Source organism: Girardinichthys multiradiatus, chromosome 5, assembly GCF_021462225.1.
Source record: "Girardinichthys multiradiatus isolate DD_20200921_A chromosome 5, DD_fGirMul_XY1, whole genome shotgun sequence".
In the NCBI taxonomy this organism is placed as follows: domain Eukaryota; kingdom Metazoa; phylum Chordata; class Actinopteri; order Cyprinodontiformes; family Goodeidae; genus Girardinichthys; species Girardinichthys multiradiatus.
In genome coordinates this window covers 21,111,417-21,138,159 of record NC_061798.1, presented here as the reverse complement: position 1 = coordinate 21,138,159, position 26,743 = coordinate 21,111,417, and the positions used below count along the sequence as shown (strand labels likewise).

At 38.5% G+C, this 26,743-nt stretch overlaps 1 protein-coding gene across 1 annotated transcript; it reads right to left on the bottom strand.

Moving 5' to 3' along the window:
- Nucleotides 1-1,667: 1,667 nt before the first annotated feature.
- On the bottom strand, nucleotides 1,668-26,399 carry zmp:0000001082 (integrin alpha-D). The gene is made up of 31 exons (XM_047366918.1): nucleotides 26,309-26,399; nucleotides 18,282-18,411; nucleotides 16,051-16,142; nucleotides 14,836-14,915; nucleotides 14,626-14,740; nucleotides 14,406-14,536; nucleotides 14,161-14,303; nucleotides 13,856-14,009; nucleotides 13,299-13,434; nucleotides 13,119-13,192; nucleotides 12,522-12,636; nucleotides 12,203-12,345; nucleotides 11,735-11,881; nucleotides 11,453-11,650; nucleotides 10,128-10,258; nucleotides 9,691-9,848; nucleotides 9,457-9,614; nucleotides 9,248-9,364; nucleotides 9,037-9,104; nucleotides 8,806-8,947; nucleotides 5,414-5,509; nucleotides 5,244-5,323; nucleotides 5,053-5,133; nucleotides 4,885-4,960; nucleotides 3,493-3,600; nucleotides 3,356-3,397; nucleotides 3,145-3,270; nucleotides 2,955-3,068; nucleotides 2,837-2,869; nucleotides 2,649-2,759; nucleotides 1,668-2,533 (listed from the first exon to the last, which is right to left on the bottom strand). The coding sequence occupies exons 1-31, from the start codon at nucleotides 26,355-26,357 to the stop codon at nucleotides 2,357-2,359; spliced, it is 3,525 nt and encodes a 1,174-aa protein (XP_047222874.1). The 5' UTR covers nucleotides 26,358-26,399; the 3' UTR covers nucleotides 1,668-2,356.
- Between the last annotated feature and the right edge of the window lie 344 nt (nucleotides 26,400-26,743).

Below are 26,743 nucleotides of genomic sequence, written 5' to 3'. Positions count from 1 at the left end.
TCCGATCCAAAACCACATCGTGACACATTATTCTATAATTTTGAAAATCTTGACAATTTTAGTAGTACTAGCTGACCTGAAACAGGAATAGTTCAGTCTGACTTATTGCGAGACAGTGGGAAAAAAAAGTTACGTTCTTATAATGTACAGTCATATTTAATATGTTAGAAGCTTGTTTTTTAGATTAAAAGTACCCTTTGAAAAAAACCATAAGGCAGGTATTAAACATACTTTTCATTAAGACCGCATTCCTGTATTTGCTATGTTTTTATTGTTCTGATGTGATAATCTAACCTTAAATGTTGTGTTTTCATCATAATACTAATACTAAATACAAAAAAAAAGTAATCACTCTAAAATCATTTGGTCAAAATCGATGAATGCAAACGCAAAAACTATTTACAGCAAAACGTCCATGTTTTATTTTACTTTATACAGTTTCAAAATGAGACACATAACATGTTGGTAAAATTTCACATTAGATTTGGAGATTCTTTAATCTGTTGATCTCAATGAAATGAGCTTAATCTAAATTCTTTAAATCCAATGTGACAACCCTTTGGCTGAATCACTGCATAATAATTATTTCTAGTGAAGAAATTATGTTAAATGAAAGCTGTCATTTTAACTTTAGCAATTACCAATTTATAGGCACATCATGGCAGGTTTCCCAGTAAAGCCAAACACTGGCTTACATCCAACTACTGTGTATGGTGGTATCAAAACAAGTCTGCAAAGAAGCTGCAGGTCGGTTGCTTGGAAACCTCAAACCAAGGGACAGCGAGCAAACCTAATCAAAACCAATAAAAACTTATTCTTTAACCAAATATTACAATCAGTAAAACAAGAAACAGAATCATTCAATGAAACCATAATAATATAAAAAGTGAACCTCCTGACAGACTCATTAATACAAACCCATAAGAGACAGAGACCATAAACCATGAAAATCATCCTTGTAAATGCAATTTTATTCAACGTTTTCTGCATGACATTTCAAAATAAATCCACAGCATGCCACAATCTTGTTTCCTTCCTCAGGCAAATGCATGTCTCTAAGAACTCACTTCAAAAGCCTTGTTGTCATTTGTAGTCCGTTCAGAGTCTGAGGTCAAGTCAAACGTAACATTTACTTGGTCAAAATAACTGAATCTGTATAAGAAACAGAAACAACAGTTCTGCATCAACACAATCTCTTTTTTCTTCTCTTACACTGATATAAATATGAAAAGAAAGCTTCCATTTCAAGTTAAAAAATAAACGCCTTACTTCTTCAAAAACTAAAATCGAGTGCCCCTCATTTTCATGCATGATCATGCATTGGTTCAGTTGCTGTTACATGATTTTGTGGTTAACTGAGAAATGGAGGTCACTTAAAGTGTAATTACATTACACTACTAAACTGTTATCCCTAAGAACTTGATTGTTCTAAACCCATGGGGCCCCTGAGCTGCTTTTTGACTGCCAGTGTAGTTTATATAAACTATGCAAGCTTGCATAGTGAGAAAAACACTACCCTCATAATCGGAAAAGGCAGTGATTTTCAGCAATAAATCATTGATTCTATTAAAGTGTACACCCTGAAACAAAATTAAAATCCTTTGCAAAGTCTGAACAAACAGGCAACATTAACAGATGTTTAACAGATGTCGTGTCCCATAAGGATACTTCACATGCATGCAGCACAATGATCCACATCTAAATGCTTAAAAAATATACAAACATAAGCAAATCAAAACACTAAAATGTTACTTTTACTACAGCACTTCCCCCCTCTGTCTCTTACAGAGGACCAAAAACAGAATCCCTTGATTTAAAGTGCATTACCAATAACATAACAGGAAAATATGAGCTACAGGGTTTTAAACCTGGAGGCTGAACTATAAAGCTGAGAATATTCCTGCATTCAAAAATGCCCAGCATCCTCCTTCTACAAAGCTCCACCCCAAAGGTTCAATGTAATGGCACCACCTCCCTTCTGGTACTGGTTTCTGGGGTTCATTTCTACTCAGGCAATCTCTTTTTAACCGAGCCGATGCAGTGGAAATGAAGAGGAGTAAAGAATGGCTCCAGAAAACCACCCTGGTTGCTAGAAAATGCTGCCAAAGCAGAACCATGCCTAAAATTATATTTTATACAGTGGTACAAACTTGTGCATTTGTTCTGCTGTTTTTTGACTCCAATAAATCTGATCAGTTGTTGCAAGTCAGACAAATTTACTAAGTTGTTGATTCTCATTTAACTTTTTTTTAACTAAGAAAAAAACTGTACATATTAGAAATACTTGCTAAATTTTAATCCCAACTTCCTCCACGTTTAAATTGGTTCAGCCCAAATGATCCAGTTTTCCATGGTCTCATTCGGAAGTAACTGGTGGGCAGCTTGTACCCTTGTCTTCACTTAGAGGTATTTTTTCCTCTTCAACTTGCTCAGATTTATTATGCGATGAGTCAGATGGGCATCCATGCTGAACAGAGACATTATCCTGTTGTTCCTGGTAATCCTGAGGGGTTTTCCTCTTGAAGCAGCCACACTTAGGATAGACACAAAAGCGACCATAAGACCAAACACCAAAACAACCAAAACCATGTCTTATTCCTAACAGTCTTCAGACCTTCAGGCTCCAAAAATGGAGGTAGGAATCTCACCTTCCACATGATGACTGTGATTATGATCAGAAGTATAACTCCCAGTGCTACTCCAGTCCCAATGATCAGTGGATCATTTGGAGGCACTATGAACTCAACCAGAACTTTACACTGTTACAGGAGAAAAAAACACCGTCATGCTTTACAAGATTAATTTGTATTAAATAAATAGATACATAGATACATACCGATTTCTTTACTTTGTTGTTGTCTGTAGGGTTCTTTTTTGAAACCAAAACTCAGATTAAAATTCCCTTCAAAACAGCATCTTTGAAATTGTATGACAGCAGTCCAACTTATACATACCTCAGTTTTGTGAGAAGCCAGCATGTATTTACCATCGTCAAAGTCAACTTTTAGAAAACTCATAAAATTGACCTCTCCGCTGTCTCCAGTATATCGTTTCAGAAAGGGCAAATTCTTTCAAATAAGAAGAGGACAGCTGAAGTCACGTGTAAGTGGAACATATTTAGCCTTTACTCATTGCAGTACATACCGATGCATGGTTTTTTAGATTTCGGAAATGCACATCTCCCACCAGCATAAACTGAACACCCGAATAATTCCTCAAAGTAAAAGTATCACATTTTATGGCAACGCAGTCTTGTTTCAGAGGGCAGTCCTGGAAAAAAATGAGCACCTTGTGTTACTGAGTGATTTATTCATAACATAATGACAAATTGTAAGTCCCCTTCTGTTACACTAACCTTAGATTTTTCGATGGAAACAACTGAGCACCGAGTTTTGTTCTTTTAAAAAAGAGAGAAACAAATATTAAAAGCTTGCAAGTATGACACACAGCAGCAGTTGAAATGAAAAGTGTTGTGGCTTTTGGATAAATTACCTGCTCAACAATAACTTTATAGTTTTCCATTTCAAAGTTGTGTTCCAGTTTAATTGGGAAGAACAGGGACACATTGATGGGAAAATCCTTAAAACCAATGTTGTCTATCTGTAAATAATGAGAAGCCATGTTCATTCTAAAAAAGTGGATTTGCATAAATGTATACATGTATTTTTTGCTTCAAAGCGATGAAATTGCATAGTACCGTATTTTCCGCACTATAAGGCGCACTTAAAAACCTTTAATTTTTAAAAAAAATGACAGTGCGCCTTGTAATCCGGAGCGCCTTATATATGGATCAATTGGTTAATTGGTTGATCCATACTGGTTGTACACGGCGCTCTGTCAAAATGTTTCAGTACGACTGGTAAACTACAAAGCCGCACCGCTTGCAGCATTACGGCTACCGTAGTCAGGGGCGTCGCCGAAGTAATAGCGGTAAACACCTGTACTGTGCTTACTCCTAGTCCAACACCACTTGTGTGTGTATAACGTTTGAATGTACTGTTGCAGGAATTGCCTGAACTATATGTGATTAGAAGCTCAGTGTGTGGGGTGTATGTTTCGTGTGTGTATGGAAGATGTTGACATTACTCCTCCGGACAGAGGTGGCGCTGTGTGCTGCCGTACCTGAGAATCAAGAGTGAAGGAGTGACGTCGGTATTATTGTGTGTGTGGGGTGGGTAGAGACGGCGACCGGAGCAGCGGTGTATGAGTCTGTAAGCCCTGTGTTTTTACGTGCTGCAAAGTCATTAAAAAGAACCCCAAATCTCGTCAACAACTCAGTGTTTTGATGCTGTTTCTTCATGTTCAACTCAGCAACGTATGAGTGAGGGAGTTAACCCCGAGGAAACTAGTAACTTCGGCCCTGGAGAAAGCGTCTCCCCTGTGTCATCAGACTACGGTCAGGGGACAGAAACAGGAAAGGTTAACAGTACTAACGTTTGATTTAGTGCATCAACCTGTTTCTTTTACGTGTTTACTGAATCAGGGAAAAGTTCCCTTTCCCGTTTTAACTAACGTTTGATTTCAACTTAAACTTCATAGACTCCAATGCATTCCTAACGTGCGGTTGGCTCTATTCAATAGAATTCTATGTAGAGGAGACCTAACCATGAGAGTGAATGGAGTTATCAGAACGCTGGTTTGTAGTGTATTAATAAAGTTTGACTGACTGTTTTGTTGACATTCTCTTTAGCACAGCTCCATCTAGTGGATGCATAACGCAACCCCAGTCAAACGTTTGACTGCAGTAGCTTCTATTCTATGCGCCTTATAATCCGGTGCGCCCTATATATGAAAACAGTTCTAAAATAGGCCATTCATTGAAGGTGCGCCTTATAATCCGGTGCGCCTTATAGTGCGGAAAATACGGTACTTCAAATCACCTACTTTATAAATAACAGTCATCCCTTGTGGTGCATGTTTTTTTGGAGTAAAGAACAGATAATTGGGAGTTGTGTCATTTCTAAAAAGAAAAAAAAAACAATTATTGCAAAATACAGGAAGTCTGTGGGTTATACAGCTAAAAACAATCTTGATGTGTGTTACACTACTTACACTGTTACTACCATTCCGACTGAATATTTTACAGGAATACCCTTGGTCACAGAATGTGTTTGGCTGGAGTTTGAATTTTCACTGAGAATGCAAAGAGTAAAATCTTGTGAGTGTTGCAAATAAAAAAAAGTTGGTTTCTCAGAAAATGTTTGGCTTCCTTCTGTAGGGGATTATTCATGAAAAACTTTTACCTATTTGCAGACACTTTCATCAACATTGTGTCATTCCACTCGAAATCTTTGGAAACACGAAAAGTAGTGTTGAACGTGACCTTTAATGGGACAAGAGAAAATTGTCATTCAGAGAGGTCTTCACAACCGTAGTTGTGTCTGTAAGGGTAAATGGCTGCAATATGACTCACAGAGGTTTTGCTGCGAAACACAGGAAGGCTGATGCCACAAACGGTTTTGTCAAGCACATCTTCGAGATCAGTGCAGAGATGAGTTAGCTTCTTGGGCTGATCGGGAAGAGGAGGGAAAGTAAAAATCAAGTTTAACAGCTTTATAGCTCCAGATTTTAATGCAGCGCTGCAGCTTTTATCTGTGATGAAGTGCATGTAAGAAAATTCAAAATCTCTCAGGTCTGCCTCTGAAAGACACATCAGCCTCTATTTCCACTTTAAGTATTTTGTTGTGAAAACTCAGCTCAGACAACTAAAATATCCTTTGTCAGTTTCAAGTCCTCAAAAAATGGTTGCTGTTTCCTCTACTTGTTATGTGTCACAGGAAATGATGAAGTAAATTTACAATGTATTATAGCTTTTCAGTGGATGAGACAAACTCTCCTGGAGGTGTTATTCTGGATGGTTATTATGTGAATAAACACATTTTAAATGAAGCAACCTTATTTTATAAAAAAATATGCTAAAGAATGCAATTTTGTCTTATCGAACTGCCACATGTCTCAGATTCCTTTTAATGTTAACGTTAATGTTTAATGTTAATGTTATAAACTCTGCTTTAAACCCTTCAAATACATCTTGTTCTATAGCATATTTGTCATTGAAGAAAACAGTATGCTTAGTTCTTCCTTTAACCATTATAGAGGTACATCTAAAACATTTAGAATATCGTGAAAAAGTTCAATATTTTTTGTCACTCATTTCAGAAAGTGAAGCTCATATAGAGATTCATTACACATAGAGTGAAGTTTTTCAAGCCTTTATTTCTTTTAATTTGGATGGTGATTATGGGTTACAGATAATGAAAACCCAAAATTCAGTGTTGTTAGAAAATTTGCATGTGGTGAAAAAGTTAAATATTGGAAACTCATGGTGCCTCACACTAATCAGATAATTAGCTCAAAACACCTTCAGAGGTTTCATGAGCCTCTAAATTGTCTCTCAGTCTGGATCAGTAGGCGACACGATCATGGGGAAGACTGCCGACTGCACAGATCTCCAGAAGACAGTCAATGATACCCTCCATAAGGTGGGTAAGTCGCAAAAGGTTATTTCTAAACAAGATGGTTGGTCAGAGAGTGCTACATCCAAGCATATTCGAACAAAGTTGAGTGGAAGGAAAATGTGTGGTAGGAAAAGGTGTACCAGCAACATGGATAACATCAGCCTTGAAAGGATTTTTAAGCAAGAATTTGGGGTAGCTTCACCAGGATTGAACCGCAGCTGAAGTTAGCTCATAAAGAGCCACTATGCACAGACGAATAATACACATGAGCTACAAATGTTGCATTCCTCAAGTCAATCCACAGGTCAGAAGTGTCTTACCTGGGCTAAGGAGAAAAAGAACTGAGGTCTTCTTTATAAATGCAGCATTCACACAAAACGGGGCCTGAAACTGGTGTATGTCACTTTCCACACAACAGTTGTATCTATAAAAAACAAACGTGATGGAAGAATATGACGTCACTCAAACTCTGAACCATGCATACGCTCGCTTTAGAGACGGGAGACTGGCATCACAGATGGTTAGGTGGGGCAATGAAGCCACATTGCATCATGATTCTTCTCAGACACACAATTTCGCTCATCTCGTACTCGTACTTGTTGTCTTCTGCTTATCCGGGACCGGGTCGCGGGGGCAGCAGACTCAGCAGAGACGCCCAGACGTCCCTCTCCGAGACACCGGCTCCAGCTTCTCCGGGAGGAGCCCAAGGCGCTCCCAGGCCAGTCCTGGGCCGTCCCCTGGGCCTCCTCCCACTGGGACGTGCCTGGAACACCTCCCGAGGAAGGCGTCCAGGAGGCATCCGGTATAGATGCCCGAGCCACCTCAACTGGCTCCTCTCGATGTGGAGGAGCAGCGGCTCTACTCCGAGCCCCTCCCGGTCAATTTCACTCATATCAAAGTTTAATCATAGATCGACGTCATCCCACGCATTCATTACAGCAGTGTTTTTTATGCTTGCACTGGTGAGCCATAACCATACACAAGAACCTTTCACATGAGCAGAAAAAGGCCTATAAGCTGTCTTAAATTAAAGTCTGCACATCTCATCACAGTTTTCTCACCATCACATTCCTCTCCCCGATGATTACCAGAGTGATGTGTATCACAGATCAACACATGAACTGTGACAGGATGTGACATAATAACCTGAGTCCTGTAAACATTTAAGTACCGTAGTAACCATCACAACACTTCCTTTTATTTGTTGTGCCACCACTATGGCTACCAAACACGACATGTTTTGGACCCCAGTCAGTTATGATTTGTGGTGAGATGCTGGTGTTGTTCCACTGTATTTTCTGAAGTTTATGGTCAATGCAGACATCTACCAGGAAAGTTTAAAGCACTTCCTTCTCTGACAAGCTTTATGGAGATGCAGATTTCATTTTCCAGCAGGATCTGGCAGTTGCCCACAAGTACCAAGAGTTGTTCTTGGTTGGCCAGCAAACTGACCTGACCTGAACTCCACAGAGAAACTTTGGAGTGTTGTCAAGAGGAAGACGAGAGACACAAGACCCAACAATGAGGATGTCCAACAGGTCGCTAAAAAGCAACCTGGGCTTCCATTATACCTCAGCAGAACCATAGGCTGATCCCCTCCATACCACGCCACACTGACGCAGCAATTCATGCAAAAAGAGGCCCAAGCAAGTACTGAGTGCATAGAAATGAACATAATTTTCAGAAGCCTGACATATCTGTTTAAAATATCCTTTTTATTGATCTGTTATATTCAAATTTTCTGTGACAGAATTTTGGGTTTTCACTGTCTTTAATTTATGTGTTACAAAAAATAAAGGCTTGAAATATTTCAATCTATATGTTATGAGTCTATATAATGAGCTATGAGTTTAACTTTCTGAAATGAGTGACAAAAATATTAAACCTTTCCATATTTTAATGTTTTTAGATGTACATCTATGTTTCAGTACAATCAGAAAATAATGCAAGTCAAGTTCACACTAGTTTTTGCCATCTGTTGTCCATCTTAAATATTGCTTAAATATTGTTGACTTCCTGTTAGAGTACATCTGTTTCTGCCCTTGAACTTTAAAACCTTCCTTCATCATTGTTATTGACATTGTCTGTTTCTCAATAAATGACTGAAATTGAAATATTGCCCAGCACTACTGTACCTGTTTCATCCCTTTGTACAATAAATTCAAACCTAATTTCTGTTTATAAAATTCACTCAAGCTGTAAATTATATAAACTTTTAAACTTGAAAAATTTATCATTTTAAAAAGCCAGCAAATAATGATGTACATGCACTTTATAACCTCATGTAACCTTTTGACCAGAAATGTTGATTATGAATTGTTGGTACAAGATAAAAAGGAAAAGTTACCCCTTTTAGCTCCATCTTTGAGAAGGAGAGGCCTGGAGGGTAGTGCATTGTCAGGTTGGTGTTGTATGAGTCATCAGCATTGTTACTCAGGTCTATCAACACGCTAAAGCGGTTATTTTCTGTCACCAACAACACCTCAGACCTAAAAGAGTACAAGTATTCATAAAATTCAGTTAGATTTGATTGGAGCAAAACAGTTGCCTTTCCAGGTATTATTTTAGAAATACGTACGTAAACTTAAATTTCACTTCAAGATCAGCAATGCAGATTTCTTTATTACAATGTTTCTCAAAAGGAACCTGAAAATAGTCCAAAGAAGAGAATATGCTAAATGCAACGTTGGCCATACTCCAGAAATAAATACAATTTCTTAAATGTTGTCTTTACACATCCAAATCTTCATGACACAAATGCGTCAGCACCCTTCAGTCACTACACCCACCTCAACCACAGCCAGTCTTTTGCTGTCCACGTTCAGAATGGCCCTTGCCTCCTCGCTGTCAGCTTGGGAAAAGTTTAATTTGATGCTGACAGGAGATAATGTGTCTCTTACACATTTCTGGAAAACAGGAAGAACAGTGTGGAGAGTTTTTTTAAAAGATGACATCAGAAATGTAATTTAAGTAAACTTGATATTATTATTATTCATACCTCCATGTATATAGAATAGTTATAGCAAGTTTTCTTCTCAGTCAGTTCATACATATATGTTATACTCCTGCTATTCTTTTCAGTTTTATCGAAGAAACCTCGATGTGTTTGCCTCATTGGATCCACATTGAGCATCACTGAGATGTTGATACCTGGCCCTGCAGTGGATAACTGTGGTATTAAAATAACAAACGGACATTAACCGTTGGTGAAAATCAATTTTTGAGTCCCCACCTGCTGTGCTGTTAGTTGCTTCTACCATTTCAAAGCAAGCTTCTGCATCAACCATTGGTAACCAAGTTTTGTTCTTCTCCAAGCAGTTAATATTCTGAATGCTTATGACGTTCGGATAATATGACAGCTGAGCCATGACATCTATTACAGGCTTGGATCTGAAAGCAACCAAAAAAAGTAGCTCATCAACGGAGGATTTGGAAACAAGAAAGCAATTTTGATGTAACTCCCCTCACAGGGGTTAGCTTTTTCCATGGTTGTGCAGTTTTACAAAGGTAATATTTTAGATTTTTCTTGTACCAGATGTTTCAATGTGGTAAACTCCAGCATCAAACCTCATTTCAACTACACCATTTTTCTGGTCATGAAACATCATTTAAGTAATGTAATTGTAAGCGTACACAAACAACATTAAGACCTTAATATATATACCGTACCTTAAGACAACCACAGCACCTTGTGATCCCACCACAATATCTGGCAGGCTATCATCTCCAAGATCAATATCTCCATTGATGGACTGACCAAAGAACCTCAACCCAGGAGGGAATTCTGCTCCTGTGATTCTCTGGAACAATAGAAGCTTGACTGTTGACACAGTCTGAGTCTCACATATGTTTGTATGGTAGAAAAGTTGTTTGGACAAAAAAACTATGCATTTCCACCCTTAACATTTACAAATCAATCACATCGTTAAGAATTTGGCAGAGTAAGGATGTCGAATGGAGTTTATCAAGTGTGCAGTGTGCTCCTGATTACACATGATAAAATATGTGAGTTCCCTGTTAGTTTTGAAGCAGTGCCTAACACTTTCTATGTGAAAGTAGCCTTAAGCTTTAGTTATCCCAGTCATTAAAGCAATGTTGAAGCATATATTTAAAGATGTTTTGCACAATTATGTAATAACCCCAGTACAACCATTACAGAGTTTTGGTGCTATTAGCTAAATTAGAAAAAGGCTAATTTTAGACTTTGTGTCCACAATTCTTTTCTACCGCACTTGCTGAGAAATGGGCATCTAGAGCTGAGTCAGAATAGGTTTTGTGCAGATTGCATGCTTGGTAGTGCAGAGCACTCTGTAGAGAGAACCCCAGTAAGACTGAAACTAATGCTGGATGTGCAGAAACTTACTATGTATGCTAGAACCTATTGGAGGAGTACTAAGTACTAGCATAATGACTGTCTTCACAGTGAAATGACGTGTCCCAGGTTTGCAGTGATCCTGCCACATTTAAACAGTTGTGCAGATTCATGGGACTTTAGGACAGTCTTCATCTGGTGTGAAAGATGGCTTTCTGGAATGTTGCCTTCCGATGCCCTCAGAGAGGCCTAATTTGTTTATGCCACAGATTTAAAAAAAATGGTTCTGACAAATGTCATCTGGATTCACGGCTGAATCTTCAAAAATATTTTGTATTATTTACCAAAGGCTTAAGGTTCTTCGTTTGGTGTCTCAGCAAAATAATGTTTGAAGAACAGATAAGAAAGCTACTGGTGGATGTTCCACCACTTTTATATTTCTCTAATTTTTAAACTTCCAGCATGTCTCTTTTTCTCTCTCAGATTTTTGCTTGAAGTGTGCTTCTTGTATTAAATTATGTAGATGAGTTGAACTCTAAAAAAAAAAAGAAAAACTGCCCAGCACATACGCTTTTTTTTTGTTTTTGGTGAGTAAAAAATGTGTCATAGCTTATCCACTCAATTACAGGTTTGGATCTTTTGAGAGTTAAAAAAATGTGCAAACTTTAAAGATTTTAGTCACCTGGCTGGAACTGTTGCGCATCCCTGTGTCTCTTTGTCCAAGGTAGATGTAAACAGCCCCTGTGTTATCCTCCTCCAGGGGGGCTCCCACTGCAACATCTCGGAGACCATCTCCATTCAGATCTGAAAGACTGGCTATGGTGGTGCCGAATCTACCCATTGATGGTGCTCGCACTTGAAGCTCCCTTTTTAGTTCCATCTATAAGCAATAAGGATAATATCTAACTGAATAATAAAAACCCATGCATAAAAGACAATTAATCTGAGTTTAATAATGACGCACCTCATCATTTATAGAGTAGATGTAGACCATTCCTTCTTTTCTTTCCTCGGCCAGGTAAAACAGTGGCCCTCCAACCAACAGGAAATCAGTGTTACCGTCTGAATCAATGTCTACAGAGCACAGCTCTGCCCCAAAATAGGAACCAACCTGTAATGTATGGATAAGGAGTTGTTTCCAAAGATTTTTCTTTCTAAAAAACTAGTTGCAAATTCAAGGTTTTTTGGTTTCATCTCTGCAACTACTGACATCATGAGCCTGTGCCAAGCATGTTTTGAGAAAGACTGTAATTCTGACTGTAAAAGTGGTATTTGTGTTATTTTGCAAATAGAAACTTGACTTTAAATTCTTGACTCTGTCTAATAGTCACAAGCAAAATACCTTTAGAGGCAGACCAAAGTTTAAAAACAAGTAGCACATATTTTTGTTACTTATTGATATAATAGTTAAAAAAATACTACAATTCCCAACCTGCTCCCCCATTATTCTTTTGGCTGCTTTCGACTCATTGCCATCAGGTTTGAAAACTACGACCAGTCCCGTGTGGTTGAAACGTGGTGCACCTGTGAAATATAGAGGATCGCCGTTCCTCTCTCCAACAGAAAGAGAGTATCCTGCAAAGGCGAGCAGCAACAGGTGTTCAAATTAATTTTCCTTTTTCGTTTTACATTATACAATGTATGGCGCAAGCAAAACTAAACAATCAGTCAGTTTGATCCAATCAGGATCATTCACTGATATCTCAACTAAAATAAATCAGTTCAGTGAATTAGCAAAATAAATAGTATACCCATGTAGGAGTCTCGTTGCATATCTGGGTCGAAAATCGTTTTATTATGTTTTTGAGGTTCACTTAGAGCCCCACGCCAGCTATTTGATCCCACCGAGCCCAGAATCAAGGTGTCCTGTCAACACAAATGTCTGATCAGAACATACATTTGTCACAGTTGTGAAAAATTACGTGTTGGTGCAGAGACTCTGCAAGCATGAAATAAATAAATGCATTTTAGTTTAAGTGGAAGTTCAGTGTTTATATCCAGTTGTTTACGACCTCTTTTCAATCTCAAATTAACTTAACTCTTTTGTTACATGTTCTGTTTGATCTGATGATAAAATCATTGTGCTTTACAGTCATAAGTGCCCTATGGTTTTTTAACATTTTTCAAAATTCTACTATTTCTTTTATTTCAGTTTTTGTAACTACATTTTTTAGCTATTTCCTTTTGTTCCTTTGGTTTTTCAATTTATCGATACAGGGAGACATCAATGCCTAAAACTCCACGAATAAAGGAGAACCCAAAGATTAGACGAAACCACAAGAAAACAGCCTGATAAAGAACCAAAGCATTACGTTTACCAACTAAACCAAAGCATAGATATCACTTACCTTGTATGAAACAGCACTGAATCCACTTTGGGACATTTCATTAGTCAGTTCTCCAGCTCGAGTCACATTGAATCCTAAAGAATTTATATGAAAGTGTCACTACAGCATGGACAGGAAAAATTTATTTATTGTCCTCAGTTTTCAAAACTGGAAAACAAAAGTGCAAAACAACAGCATCACCTTCTATAGTAAAGATCTGTTTTTGAAAGCTTTCCAGTATTCCTTTGAGTCCGCTATACTCATCAATCTTAAAGATATTTTTGTCTTTTGGGTGTGATGCAATACTTTCCAATTTGGTGAAGTCTTCAATTTTGACCTAGAATGGAAAGAATCAATACATTTTTTTACATGTGATGTCATTCCCACAATTTACACTGTGCCACTTAAAACACAGAAGCAAACGCTCTCCTGAAAAGAGCAGCCATTTTTAGACTGCTGGAGATAGGCACCAGCCCCCCTGCAACCTTATGAGGATAAGCAGGTATAGACAATGGATGGATGGATGGATGGATGGATGGATGGATGGATGGATGGATGGATGGATGGATGGATGGATGGATGGATGGATGGATGGATGGAACTGATTTGAATATGTTGTAAAAAAGCTATTAAATAAGGTGTATATAGTGTTTAGCAAATAATGTTGCTCAGTTTCACCAGTAATTCCCCGGAAATAAATGAATTAACACCGCTGCATCTTTTAGTCACATAATACAGCAAAATATGATTAAACTTACCCCAATGACAACTCGAATTATCTTTTTACGTTCATAGGTTTCAATACTCTTATAATTTACATCACGATCACTTGGATTTCCATCTGTGATTATCACCACAGCTTTAGTTGCATCTTTTGTGGCTCCTGCTGTTTGGTTTTCCAGGATCTGTGACCTGAGGAAATAGAGACATTTAGGGTTGCTGAAGATAAAACTTAGCTTCATCTACAAACACTAACACATACAGTTTATGGACTTTGGAAAAGGACATGGTCAAAGTCTTGTGGTGGTACTGTGTCAGATGTTTATAATTTAACCAAACTTACAGTGTAAAGTTGAGGGCTTCGTGTGTGTTGGTCAGATTCCTCATATGCACCTCTTTTTCAAGTTTCCTTAGAGCAGTACCAGCAACATAGTCATTAAAGTCAAACACTTTCCTGGGCTTTGTAGAGAACTGAACTGCTGCAAACTAAAGGAAAACAAGCATTATGGATGTAACATCACATAAGGATAGATTATACAATGACATACAAATGCTTTAAAGGAATGAATGCTGAAGGAGTGCAATTACCTCAATAGATGTGTTTTTTAAGCTGTTCATCATTCCTGTTATGAATATTTTATTTTGGTCAAATTCCTGTCCAGTCATACTCTCAGATCCATCAAACAGAAACACAAGGTTTACTTTTTTTGGTGTACATTCTGGAAAAAGGTACAAAAAGTTATGATATCATATATATCAGCGTATAAATACTGGAAATTATATTTGCCTAGGGGGAAAATAACCTTACTTTGGAACAAAGGTTTAAAAGAAGACAGCTGCTGAAACTCATCTGTGATGTTATAACACAAACTGTTCAGGTAGACGTTCTCGTCGCATGGATGAGCAAAATGTGGACTACAAGCCTAAAGCACAACAAAACATGTCAGAGAAACTAGATTAGACACTTTTTAGACATTGTTTTGTTCTAAAATATCACCAACAGTGTGTGGTTTCTTACAATAAACCGGGAACCTGTAGAATCTGCAGCTACTGACAAGCCGAGATGCTTGGCTAAATATGGATCTGTCTGAGACGAATCTGTAAAAGTAACATTTTGCTCCAGTTATGGGTTAGGATGTCTAAACTTTGCAGTGATATGTTAAAATGATCAGTTTTTATAAATTGGCTTGATGATCTGCAAATGGCAAATAAATGACTCTTATATTTACTCTTACTTTAATTTTACCACAGGTCATATTTACTCAAGAAATTTGATGTTTGTTTTTTCAAATTAGCTTTTATTTTTATTTGCTAATATACAATGCGTTCCTGCATTTAAGTTTGGCTTGCTATACTTTATGCTGCAAAACTATTCATACCCCTTGAACCTGTTCATATTCTGTCATGGTACAACTAGAAACTTCAATGTATTTTGTTTAGTTGTGTACACTGAGCTCACTTGACTAGATGGAAAGACTTAGCTAAAAGATGTCCCAAGTAACATTTTCCACAAACCCTGTAGGTAACACAGCAAACATGTGGAAGATGATACTCTAGTCAATATTACCTCACCTGTTCTCTGGTTCTTTGCAACTCTTTGTGACGCTATGTGTGTTTTTTGTTCTTGTTTGGATGTGATCATATTTCTCAGTATAATTTTTTAGCTCTGCTTTAATAAAAGTAATCTTCATTATTCCACTTGGTTGTTTGCTGTCTGCTTCCCCATGGCAATTAGGTCCTAATATCATAATCCAACGTGATTTTGGCTGATTTCTGAAGATTGCATGTTCTTTTGTCTTTTCCATTCTGAGGAGTGGAATAGAAAGGGAAATGGGCCTCTATATTGCATCATAATTATACTTAAGGAAAACAAGACATCATGCATTATTATTCTTTCCCAAAAATCATAAATACTAAATGACTGAATACATTTAGATAAAAGGAATTGTTAGGGTTGCCACAAATAGTTGCATCAGTATTTGGGATTTTAAAGTCTTAAGTGTAAAATTATGTTACAGCAGTTAAAGATGGCTGCATTTTTAAGACTTAAACAGAGGTACCAGTAAATATGGAGGGCACTGTATTTTTATACTTGTTCAACAAGTACTATAATAAAGCATGTAAAATGAATGAGTTTTGAATATTACATATATATGTTATATATAATTCAAGTTGTGTTCCAATATTTGGAGTTGTAATTCAGACATCTGGATTGTGGAAAACGTGTCTTTACCATTAGGCTGGAACCACTTTCTAGGTTGATCTTGGTCAAGCTTGAATATTCCCCCCGATCCATTAAGCCGCAGTGGTGCGGTGACGATTATCCTGTGAACCATGGTAACATCAGTAAAACATCTGCAAGACCATGACTTAACAAACAGAAAACATGTTTTCTCTAATAGTCTTGTGGACCATTTTTGAAACTTCAGTCACTGATTTAAATCAACTTACTGAGATGGTGACATCATACATCAGTTTTCTGTAAGGACAAGTGTGTGCAGACCAAGACCTTCTGCACATACAATAACACTAAACCTTGGTTCACTCCTCATCTGGGGCAGCTGTGCAGGGATAAGAAAGAGGCTCACAGCAGTGGGGACCGGGCCCTGTATAAGCAGGCCAGGAACAAACTGACCAAGGAGATCAAAGCAGTGAAGCTACAGTGAGAAGCTAAAGAAAAGCTTCTCACATGGAGACCCTTCTGCTGTTTAAAATGGTTTAAAAAACCCGACTGCCTACAGGTGACCTTTCCCCCCACTCTGAGCAGAATCCTTCGCCTGGCAAATCAACTGAATGGCTTCTACTGCAAGCATAGCAACAATTCACACCTCAACCCAACTCCTCCACATCCCATTCAAACACAAATTGTTGCCATACACCAACCACCCTCCTACCTTCAGAGCTCCCTGCCTGCACTAAAGATCTCAGAGGAAGATGTAAATAGGCTCTTTCAGCACCTGAAAACAAGGAAGGCCTCAGAACCTGATAATGTCTCCCCACCATTGGCACCCATCTTCACTGACATCTTTAACAAGTCCGTGGAGCTGTGTGAGGTTCCTTCCTGCTTTAAATGCTCCACCAGTATCCCAGTATCCAAGAAACCCACCATCACAGGATTAAATAACTACAGGCCTGTCGCCCTGATGTCTGTGGTCATGCAATCCTTTGAGCGTCTGGTGTTGACCTCACAGGGCCCATTGCTGGACCCCCTGCAGTTTGCCTACCAGGCAAACAGGTCGGTAGATGATGCAGTCAACTTGGGACTACACTTCGTCCTGCAACAAATCGACCACCCTGGGATCTATGCCAGGATCCTGTTTGTGGACTTTATCCCCCCCATCAACCCAGACATCCTCCACCAGAAGCTCATCCAGTTCAAAGTCTTGGCCTCCACCTGTCAGTGGATCACCAGCTTCCTGAAGGACCAGCAGCAGCTAGTGAGGCTGGGGAGCATCTTCTCCCACACAGGACCCATCAGCACTGGCACCCCCCAGGGGTGCGTACTCTCCCCACTCCTTTTCTCCCTCTACACAAATAATTGCACCTCAGTGGACCCGCCTGTGAAACTCCTGAAGTTTGCAGATGACACCACCGTTACTGAACTGATCCAGGGCAATGATGATTGTGCATACAGACAGTAGGTGGATCGGCTGGTACACTGGTATGGTCAGAACCACCTGGAATTTAACCCACTCAACAATACTGTGGCTGCTGTGGACCACTTCCGGTTCCCAGGAACCACCATTTCTCAAAACCTGAAATGGTCCTAGATAATGTTCAGAAGAAGGCTCAGCAGAGACTGTACTTCCTGAGTCAACTCAAGAAGTACAACCTTCCACAGGAGCTGCTGGTCATCTTCTACACTGCCATAGTTTAGTCTGTTCTTTCTTCGTCCATCTCAGTGTGGTTTGGCTCGTCCACAAAACAGGACAGGTCCGGACTGCAACGAATAATCAGGTCTGCAGAGAGAATCATCAAAGCTGACCTTCCCTCTATCCAGGACTTATACAGGTGTAGGGTCAGGAAAAGGGCAGCTAACATCTCTGCAGACCCCACACACCCTGCACACAAACTGTTTAGGGTTTTACCTTCAGGTTGGTGCTACAGAGCGCTCTCTGCTAAAAGCAGCCGCCACAGAGACAGTTTCTTCCCCCAGGCTGTTTCTCTGACAAATACTTGACATTCAGAGGTCCAGAACAACACCACGCATACTTGGACTGATCTCACATTATATTCTCTTGTAAAGTCAATTGTGTATATATGTGCATTAAGGCCGATTGTAATTTTGATTCTGAAAAGTGTTATTCATATTATGAAATATTGCAAAACATATTAAACCACAAGCAATTCCAGCTTATCACAGGAAATGTTCTGAAAGACACCTACTTTAACCACACTGATGTTTTAACATGTACTTCAGTGTTGAATTTATACAAAACTGGAGAACAGGAGATGCAAACTCACCCTTTGTTTCTGGGTGACATGTACTGAAGCACTTTGTATCCAAAGAAATCTTTTGGCTCTCCACGATGAACTTTGATCGAATGGTTTGCCGTGTCAATGTTGAAGGCTGAAGAAACTGGGATGGCTGCAGCTGAAAAGCATGAAAGATAAGTTTTCACAAGCTCACAAAAGCAGAAGAGTACGTTTTTTTAGTTCCTAAAGTTGTTGTTCATGAGAATCACTATACTTTTGGTAAACCACCTTTATTATCTTTTATGAGCAAACACGTACAAGCAGAAACTGGATAAACTGAATGTTGCAAGTGTGGTGTGCTCTTTAGAAAATGTGTAATTTTAACTTTGGCGTAAATAAACCATCACAGTTTAAAATGTAACCTACTTCATTCTGTATGAGAGTTTCCTGTTATTTACCAGGAAATCCTGTTAAGATCTGAAACATACCAACTCCACAAACTACACAGAAGATAAAACATAGAAAAGGAGTATCACATGAGATGAAAGAATTAAAAATAAATAAGGTCTATTAATGCAGGCAGCACAATCACTACATTATTTCTGGTGTTATAAAATAAGTCACTGACCATAAGAAATCCTGATTTGAAATGTGTAATTTAAGCAGTGGCATTCAAAAAGTACAAGCTAAGTAAAAAGCTTTCCTTAAGTCTGAAAAAGGATAAAAAAAGTTAATAATTTGTAAAATTCGGAAAGGGGCCAGAGTTGGTTGGAAACTTTACAGCATCCCATTACAGCACATCTACGTTTACTGCCCACATTTTATACATTTAAATGAAAGACACTATGATTACGAAGTGTAATAGAAAGCCATTATCAATTAGTCTAAATGTTTCTTCTTCTTCTTGATTGCAATGAAATCAACTTGACACATTTGAATTGTATTTGAACCTAAATACAGAGCTGTGAAAAGTATAATTTAAATGTTTCAATTGACAATTTCATTTATTGAAAAAAAAAAGAAACTATTTTATGCAAGCTTGCCCTTGGTGAAGAGTCATTTTCCACAGATGTATGAACTGGTTGTGCCGCCCATGAAGCATTTACGATAACTGAATCAAATTTTCACATCACAAAGAGTCTTTACCTGCTGTTCTTCACAGAATTGTTTCAATTCAACGTGTTTAAGGTCAAGCCACCATATGTCAATCAGATTTGAGGACTCTAACTCTCAACATTATTTGTTCCTCTACAGCTGGTGTGCTTCACATTAGTGGTTCTCAACCATGATCCAAGGCCTACGGTCCTTCATGTTTAGATGTGTCTCTGCTCCATCGCACTAAATCCAAATGACTGCATTACCGCCTCAGTTTTTTATCAACTGCTGCAGAAGCCTGTTGATCACCCATTTATTTCAGTCATCAGTCAGGCGTGTGGCTCCAGGGAAACATACAGTACAGTGGGTCCTAAGGACCAGGGTCAAAAGCCACTGCTTTGGATCATTGTCCTGCTGCATAACTCAATTGTATTTGAAACTAGAAAATTTTGGAAGACATTTAGACGGGGCCTGCCTCTTGGTGCGTGCTTCTCGGACCGGAGCTTGCTATTTTTATTGAAATTTATTGTCTATGCTATTATCAGCTTAAAATATTACTAGTAACTCTGGAAGACTGAGGCTTTTATTTTGAAATTTTCAGTAAGCCTTATTTTAAGAGGCCAACACTGGGTGAGCTCCAACATTAGTGTGAAGCCCATTCCTGAAATGATCTATTGTTTAAAATGCAAAGGCTTTTATTTTGTAGAGCATGTTTTGTCTTATTTTGAAAGTCCAGCATGGTTGTACTTTCAGGTCTGGGTTAGTTGCATTGGTTAAATAGAACCCGCTTGCTATTTAAAAATCATTTTCTATGCTCTTGTGAGCTCACAAAATCCATGGGGGGTTGAGGCTTTTATTTTGAAAGTTTCAGTAACCCTTATTTCAAAGGACCAGTATAGTCCCATTTCCAACACTGGGTGAACTCCAACAGTAGTGTAATGCGCAGTTCTGCAATGATCTATAGTTGAAAATGTAAAGGCTTTTATTTTGTAGAGCATGTTTTGTCTTATTTTGAAGCCCAGCATGGTTGTCCTTTCAGATCTGGGTTACTTCCATTAGTTATATAGAACCTGCTTGCTATTCCAAAATCATTGTGTATACTGTTATCAGCTTAAAAAAATCAATAATAATTATGGAAGATTGAGGCTTTTATTTTGAAAGTTTTAGTGCTCTTCTGAAATCATTGTGTATGCTATTATCAGCTTTCAAAAATCATTTGTAAGCATGGAAGGTTAAGGAAAGAAATTGCCCTTTAGGGTTAATCACAGTTGTGTGGGTGTTGAAACAGCAGTACATGCACAAAATGGCCGCCATGTAGTTGCCTCCTATGAAGATGGTCAAAGGGTTAGGGGGTCGGATCAGGTTTAAGCCATAGAAATGAATGAAAATCAATGAAAGTCAATGCAAAGTCCTCAGAAAGACAGTAATCCATGCATGTGTGTGTGGGTGTGTGGGTGTGTGTGTGGGTGTGTGTGTGTGGGTGTGTGTGTGTGGGAGTGTGTCTGTGTTTGGGTGTGTGTGAGTGTGTGTGGGTGGGTGTGTGTGTGGGTGTGTGTGAGTGTGTGTGGGTGGGTGTGTGTGTGGGTGTGTGTCTGAGTGTGAGACACAGAGCGGCAGAAAGAAAGACAGAATCACATCCAGACATATACAGTAGGAGATACACAGAGCTATAAATAGAACAGTGAGGAATGAATCAGCCAATCAGCAAAGAGCGTCAGTGTAACTTGACACCTGCTGTTTCTCACTCACGCAGCACCTCACTCTGTGTCTCCCCTGGTCGAGGCTTTATAACATGGAGGCGCATGCTCCCGAACGACTGGCCATAACTCGGAAACCATAGGGGCGATCGATGTCATTCTTGGACCGTTTTTATCAGAACGGACAGGGGAACATTAATATTCATCCTTTATTTTTGAAAATATAATAATAAAGACACAACACAAGGTGAAAAGAGAGGGAAAATGGAGAAAAAGACCAAAATGCCTGAACATGCTCCTGAACAAAGTCTAATATCTCGGAAACCGTACATGGTATTTGAAATGTTTTTAAACTGTGGGCGATAGCTATCCCTCGTCCCCAATCATGGAGATTTTCATAGCTCTATGTCATTCACAGTATAAAATATGATTATGGAAAGAAATGGTGTCACTCATGGATTACGGGTCAAACTCTCCTTGAAAATACATGGGAGGAGGCCTACAGAAATCTACTGACTCTTGGCGATCGAGGGTGTTTTGACAGAAAACTATGAGACCTAGAACAATTTTGAAGTTATTGTGTGAAAGCAGAGGCCCGGCCCTACAAACTGACTGAAAATTGTGACTGTAGAGTGAAATCTGTGGCCATGAGTGCCAGTTAAAACAACTTTTTCCTGAAGAAATCCCCTCTTTCTACACTCTATTGACTGCCATCTCCACTGTTAAGAGTGTGATTTTCTCGCAAACTTTGTGTTGCTTGGAGTCTAATTTTACAGAAACCGTAGCAGTTATCAACAAACCGTTTTCACTTCTGAAGAGCCGGCGGATTTTTCTACAAACTGAAAGTCAAACTGTGTTTCTAGGTGAAAGTACGGCGATACAGCAGAGCCTCAAAAACCGTGAATTTTGAGGATTCCTCCACCCCTGACTCCATTCATTCCTATGGGGGATTTTGGGGGGTGGTTTTTCGTAAATTACGTCGCCATGGTAAGTCGAAACGCCAATAAAAGTAATAGCACACCTCCCGGGACCGAGCCGGACGTTTTGATGTATATATTGTGGGGGTGCACGCTGCGGTTCGGGCCGCATTAAATTGGATAGGTTTTGACCAGGTGAATAGTAATAGGTGCCTCCATGCAATGCAGGTGCCTGCCATAGCAATGCATAGGAGAGCAGTGCATTGCTTTGCAATGCACTGCTCTCCTATGCATTGCATGGCAGGCCCCAATTAAGGTCATGAAATTTCATCCAGTTATTTTTCTTCATGGTTTTCTCTAGAAAGCAGAATTCATGGATCCATTTAGAGCAAGTCATGCAGATCCTGAAGGAGCAAATCAGTCCTTGCACGTCACACTTGCACCATGTTTGAATATAGAATGATGTTCTTTTGCTGAAACATCCGTTTCACACCAGATTTAATGGGACTTACGTCTCCCAGAAAGCTTCCCTTTCTCTCCTCAGTCCACTGTTAGGAATAACCTTGCTGACTATTAGTTATAGGTGAGCTTTCACACACACACACCAGAATGATAAGAATAAATGCTGATGTTGATTAAAGTTGATTAAAATGCTGCGGCCACACTCAGATTCAGGGGTTGGACACCTACTATTACACACTATGTTGAACAATTGCAATCGGCTGTGAAGTTTTTGTCTCATAACACACAGGAGGCTCTAACCAAAGGACAAACGGAGGAGACTCCAGAGCAGATTGCACCTGGGGAGTGGATACACAGAAAGGTGTTCCACAAGTCTTGGAAGGACCCCTGGTGGATTGGACCATTTAAAGTGGTAAGTTGCACCACATACAGTGTGAAGGTTTCGCTGGATGAGGCGCAAACCAAGGTAAGCAGATCCTGGCACAAATCACATTGGTGGAGAGGGGAGCCGTCCTCTAAAAGTGACCTCAGAGAAATCAGAAAGCACCTGAGGGACATAGGTGAGGACATGGAGTAGAAGCAAAGATGTTGAGGTGTGGTAAGTGGTGGGTTGTAGGAGGATTAATAGTTTTGATCCCATTGACTATGTTTCCCACTTTCATCAGGGGAGTATGAGTTGCCACTGAGAATGCTGTTATGAGTAGAGATAAACATGATACCAATGCATCGCACACGTCTGCTGATCCCCGTATTAAGAAATATGAGAGTTTTCACCCTGAGCAGTTCAGTAACTTTCCAGTTTGATCTTTGTGATGTGATAGATTATGGAGAAAAACATTCAGCCTGGAGGGGTTATGACGTCTACATGTGCCATTTCCTGTGGGGATGGATGTTGATCTGAGGGGAGCAGAGGTGGATGGAGAAAATCGACAGTCAGGTTCTACATTAACTGATTTATACAATGTTAGACAGAATTTTCAGCTGTGCTTCGAGGCTGTTGTGTTTTATATCCCTTTCCATAATCATTCCCATATAGCTTTGATGGGGTTAGATTTATCTCCATTTGGTATATCACCTGTTGCTTAGACAACACCAGGAGTCTACTGGAGAGATTGCGTTCCGCCTTCGGGGGGAGGTGGAACCATGTGACGGCTGAAAGAAGATTTCCTGGTCATATATAGGTTTAGCATACAATCACAGGGTTGGGTGATTCTTTCGGGGCAGGGTTACATGGTTGCGAATGTTAATTAGTTCTGCAGTGGGTATGACCACTTTTTTTTGTTGAATGATTAACACTGACTTTAAATGATGAAAGTGAGCCCTGCAGGGCTGTAGATGTTGTTCTGCATTTATTGTTCCTGTCTGAATGAGTCATCATTATGATTCCTTCACAGTCTTGGAGTAGTTTTTGGTAAGCCGGCCAGTCCTGGGAAGGTTCTCCAGTGTTTTAACTATTTATGAATAGTAGCTCAGATGTCAGTGACCCTGTTTCTCATGGGTTTTTGAATTGTTTAACATGGAGGAATGATGTGTTGCTTTTTTAGGTCTTTTAGCCTACTTCATGTTGTAAGAGAGGTTCTAGTTAAAAGACTTTTCAGGCAGTAATAAGGCTTGGGTAAAACTGAGTTCAGCTGTCCAAACAGTGTGGCTAATAACAGCTTAATTATGAATTAACAGGGGTTCTTATTAAGGAATCACACAGGGCAAGCTTTTTTTCCTTAATGAATGAATTTATCATTTGAAAAATTATGTTTGTATGTGCCGAGGTTTTCTTTGTCTAATATTAAAACTAGTTTAATTATCTTAAACATTTAAGTGTGACAAATAAAAAAAAAAAAACTGAGGAACTTGGTAAGGAGGAAAATATTTTTTCACAACACTGTAACTGGACTGGAACTGGATCTGTCAGGTTTGTAAAGTGCTTTAACATTTCTTGTAATTTAGCGTTTTATAAATGAAACTGAACTTAACTGAGTCCTTAACAAATATTTTAAAAAAAAATGAAACAGGAAGGAGTTAAGCCAAACCCAGTTACTGTCATTTCAAAGAGAAGTGAACCCAGGTGACAAAAGAAGAAAAAAAGCTGCACGAGTAGTTGCTCTCTTTCTCACGCCACCCTCTTCTTTCATGGTGCAGACAAGCTAGGTTTTGGTTCTCATGTATGTTTTCATCATTTCCCTGCTGTTCATTATGTTCTATGTTTTCTAAGTTTATTACTGTGTTCAGTCCCCTATGTATATCTTTCTTCACTCTTCCTTCAGTATTTAAACCTTCTGATTCTCATTGTTCTCCACTGGCTCTGTTCCTTTTATTATTATTAAATGTGGTTTCACTTCACCCCTCTGCCTCCATTTTTAACTGTAATTGGGTCCCACTACAAACCCAACAATACAACAATAGTACTGAAAGTTGTTTCAGCTCATAGAAGTCAACCTACTAAAACCAAAATGCCAAAATAAAACTCCCAAATAACCAAATTTATTTGGTTAACGAAATAAATTTATTCAGATATGTGTTAAATAAAGTTAAATAAAGTTCAAAGCGTATTCTGGATAAATAAAAATCTTCATTTCCCTCCCCACACACAATTTCTTCTTTCTCGTGCAATAATAAAGGGCCCTTTTTAAATAAACATGAAGTCTAAATTACCCTCCAGCTCTGCAGTGACCAAAGTATCAGCATATTCTCCTTGTTCTTCATAAGGTACAGCAAAATTAAATATCAAGACATGATAATGTGTTCAATCACTATATTTAAGCATTACAGAAGAGTTAGTTGAGCCAAAACAGGAACTCCAGCAGCCAGGAAAAGCTCTAATCAGCAGTCTGTTGGGTAAGTTCAGGAATGTGTCTCTCTCCGTGGAAAAGATAGTTCACAACTACTGACACAAAGCTGTGCAAGTTCTGCTTTATGAGTGTTTTTTTTATTATCTTTTTGATACAACAAGTCCTTTCGTAAAAAAGGGGAACGTCTCCATAAGAATATTTGCGTTAATCAACTGTTCAGTTTAACCAAAAATGTAAAGAAAAGCCGCATATTTGCACAGTTGAACTTTTAAACTAACAGGAATTAATTTGTAATGAATGTTTTACACAAAAAATAACCTTTTACTACAACTATCTGTTTTATTGCAAAGTACTCTGCATTATTTGATCAGTATACATGATGAGTCACTGAAGCATTTTTATATTTCAACAAAAGTCACTAAATATTTCAGACAAACAATCAAACTGGCGGCAAGCATTGTGATACACACACAATGTGGTGCAGGAGTAGCATTTCAAAAAGCATGAACGCTTTACAACATTTGCTGAACAAAACCTTTGACAAAAAAAATAGCTCCTTATGGTCGCAATTTTATTCACAATGCCTTCAGCTGCTGGTCAATATGTAAATATAATTCAATGCACATAATTTAAAAACAGTTGAGCCCTCCCAAAAATGTGCTGTCACAGAAAAAACATTAAAATATTTTTGGAAAAATAAAGTTCTGACCATATCTATTTTTTTTTTTGCTTTTAGCTGTTTGCTCTACTCAGCATTTTTTTTGTAAAAAAGCACAAAACAATCTTGGAAACACAAAGTCCATGTTGTTCTGACAAACACATAAATTACACCAAGTTGTGGTGAAGATTTCCTGTTGTTTCTTCTTCCTAAGTTTATACTGTTTCCTTTCTACCTAGAAACAAGTAAAAATATATAATTTCTCACAATTTGAGAAAAAGCTGTTGATGTTACTTTAAAATGAAAACAAAAAAATAAATATATTAGGCGTTTTACGTTAAACCTGTAGGGGATTTTTTACACTTTCTTATCAAAACCATAATTCATCCCATAGTTTTCACTTTTAGGTGAATAGTATAAAAAAAAACGAATAAAAGACACCTATATATTTTTTACTTGCCTGCCAACGCCATGTAGACAAGCAGGTAGAAGCATTGTGGCTCGTTCATCTTGACGTGAAGTCAGACTCTGCAGACAATGTGACTGTATGTAAGAGCGCAAGCAAATGTGTGTGCGTTTGAAAAATGAGGGTGTTTCCTTAGCAGGTGGTTGTGACACTTCCGCTGTTACAGATGGTTCCTTCATAGCTGTACAGGTCCTTCTCAAAATATTAGCATATTGTGATAAAGTTCATTATTTTCCATAATGTAATGTTGAAAATTTAACATTCATATATTTTAGATTCATTGCACACTAACTGAAATATTTCTGGTCTTTTATTGTCTTAATACGGATGATTTTGGCATACAGCTCATGAAAACCCAAAACCTCCTATCTCACAAAATTAGCATATTTCATTCGACCAATAAAAGGAAAGTGTTTTTTATACAAAAAA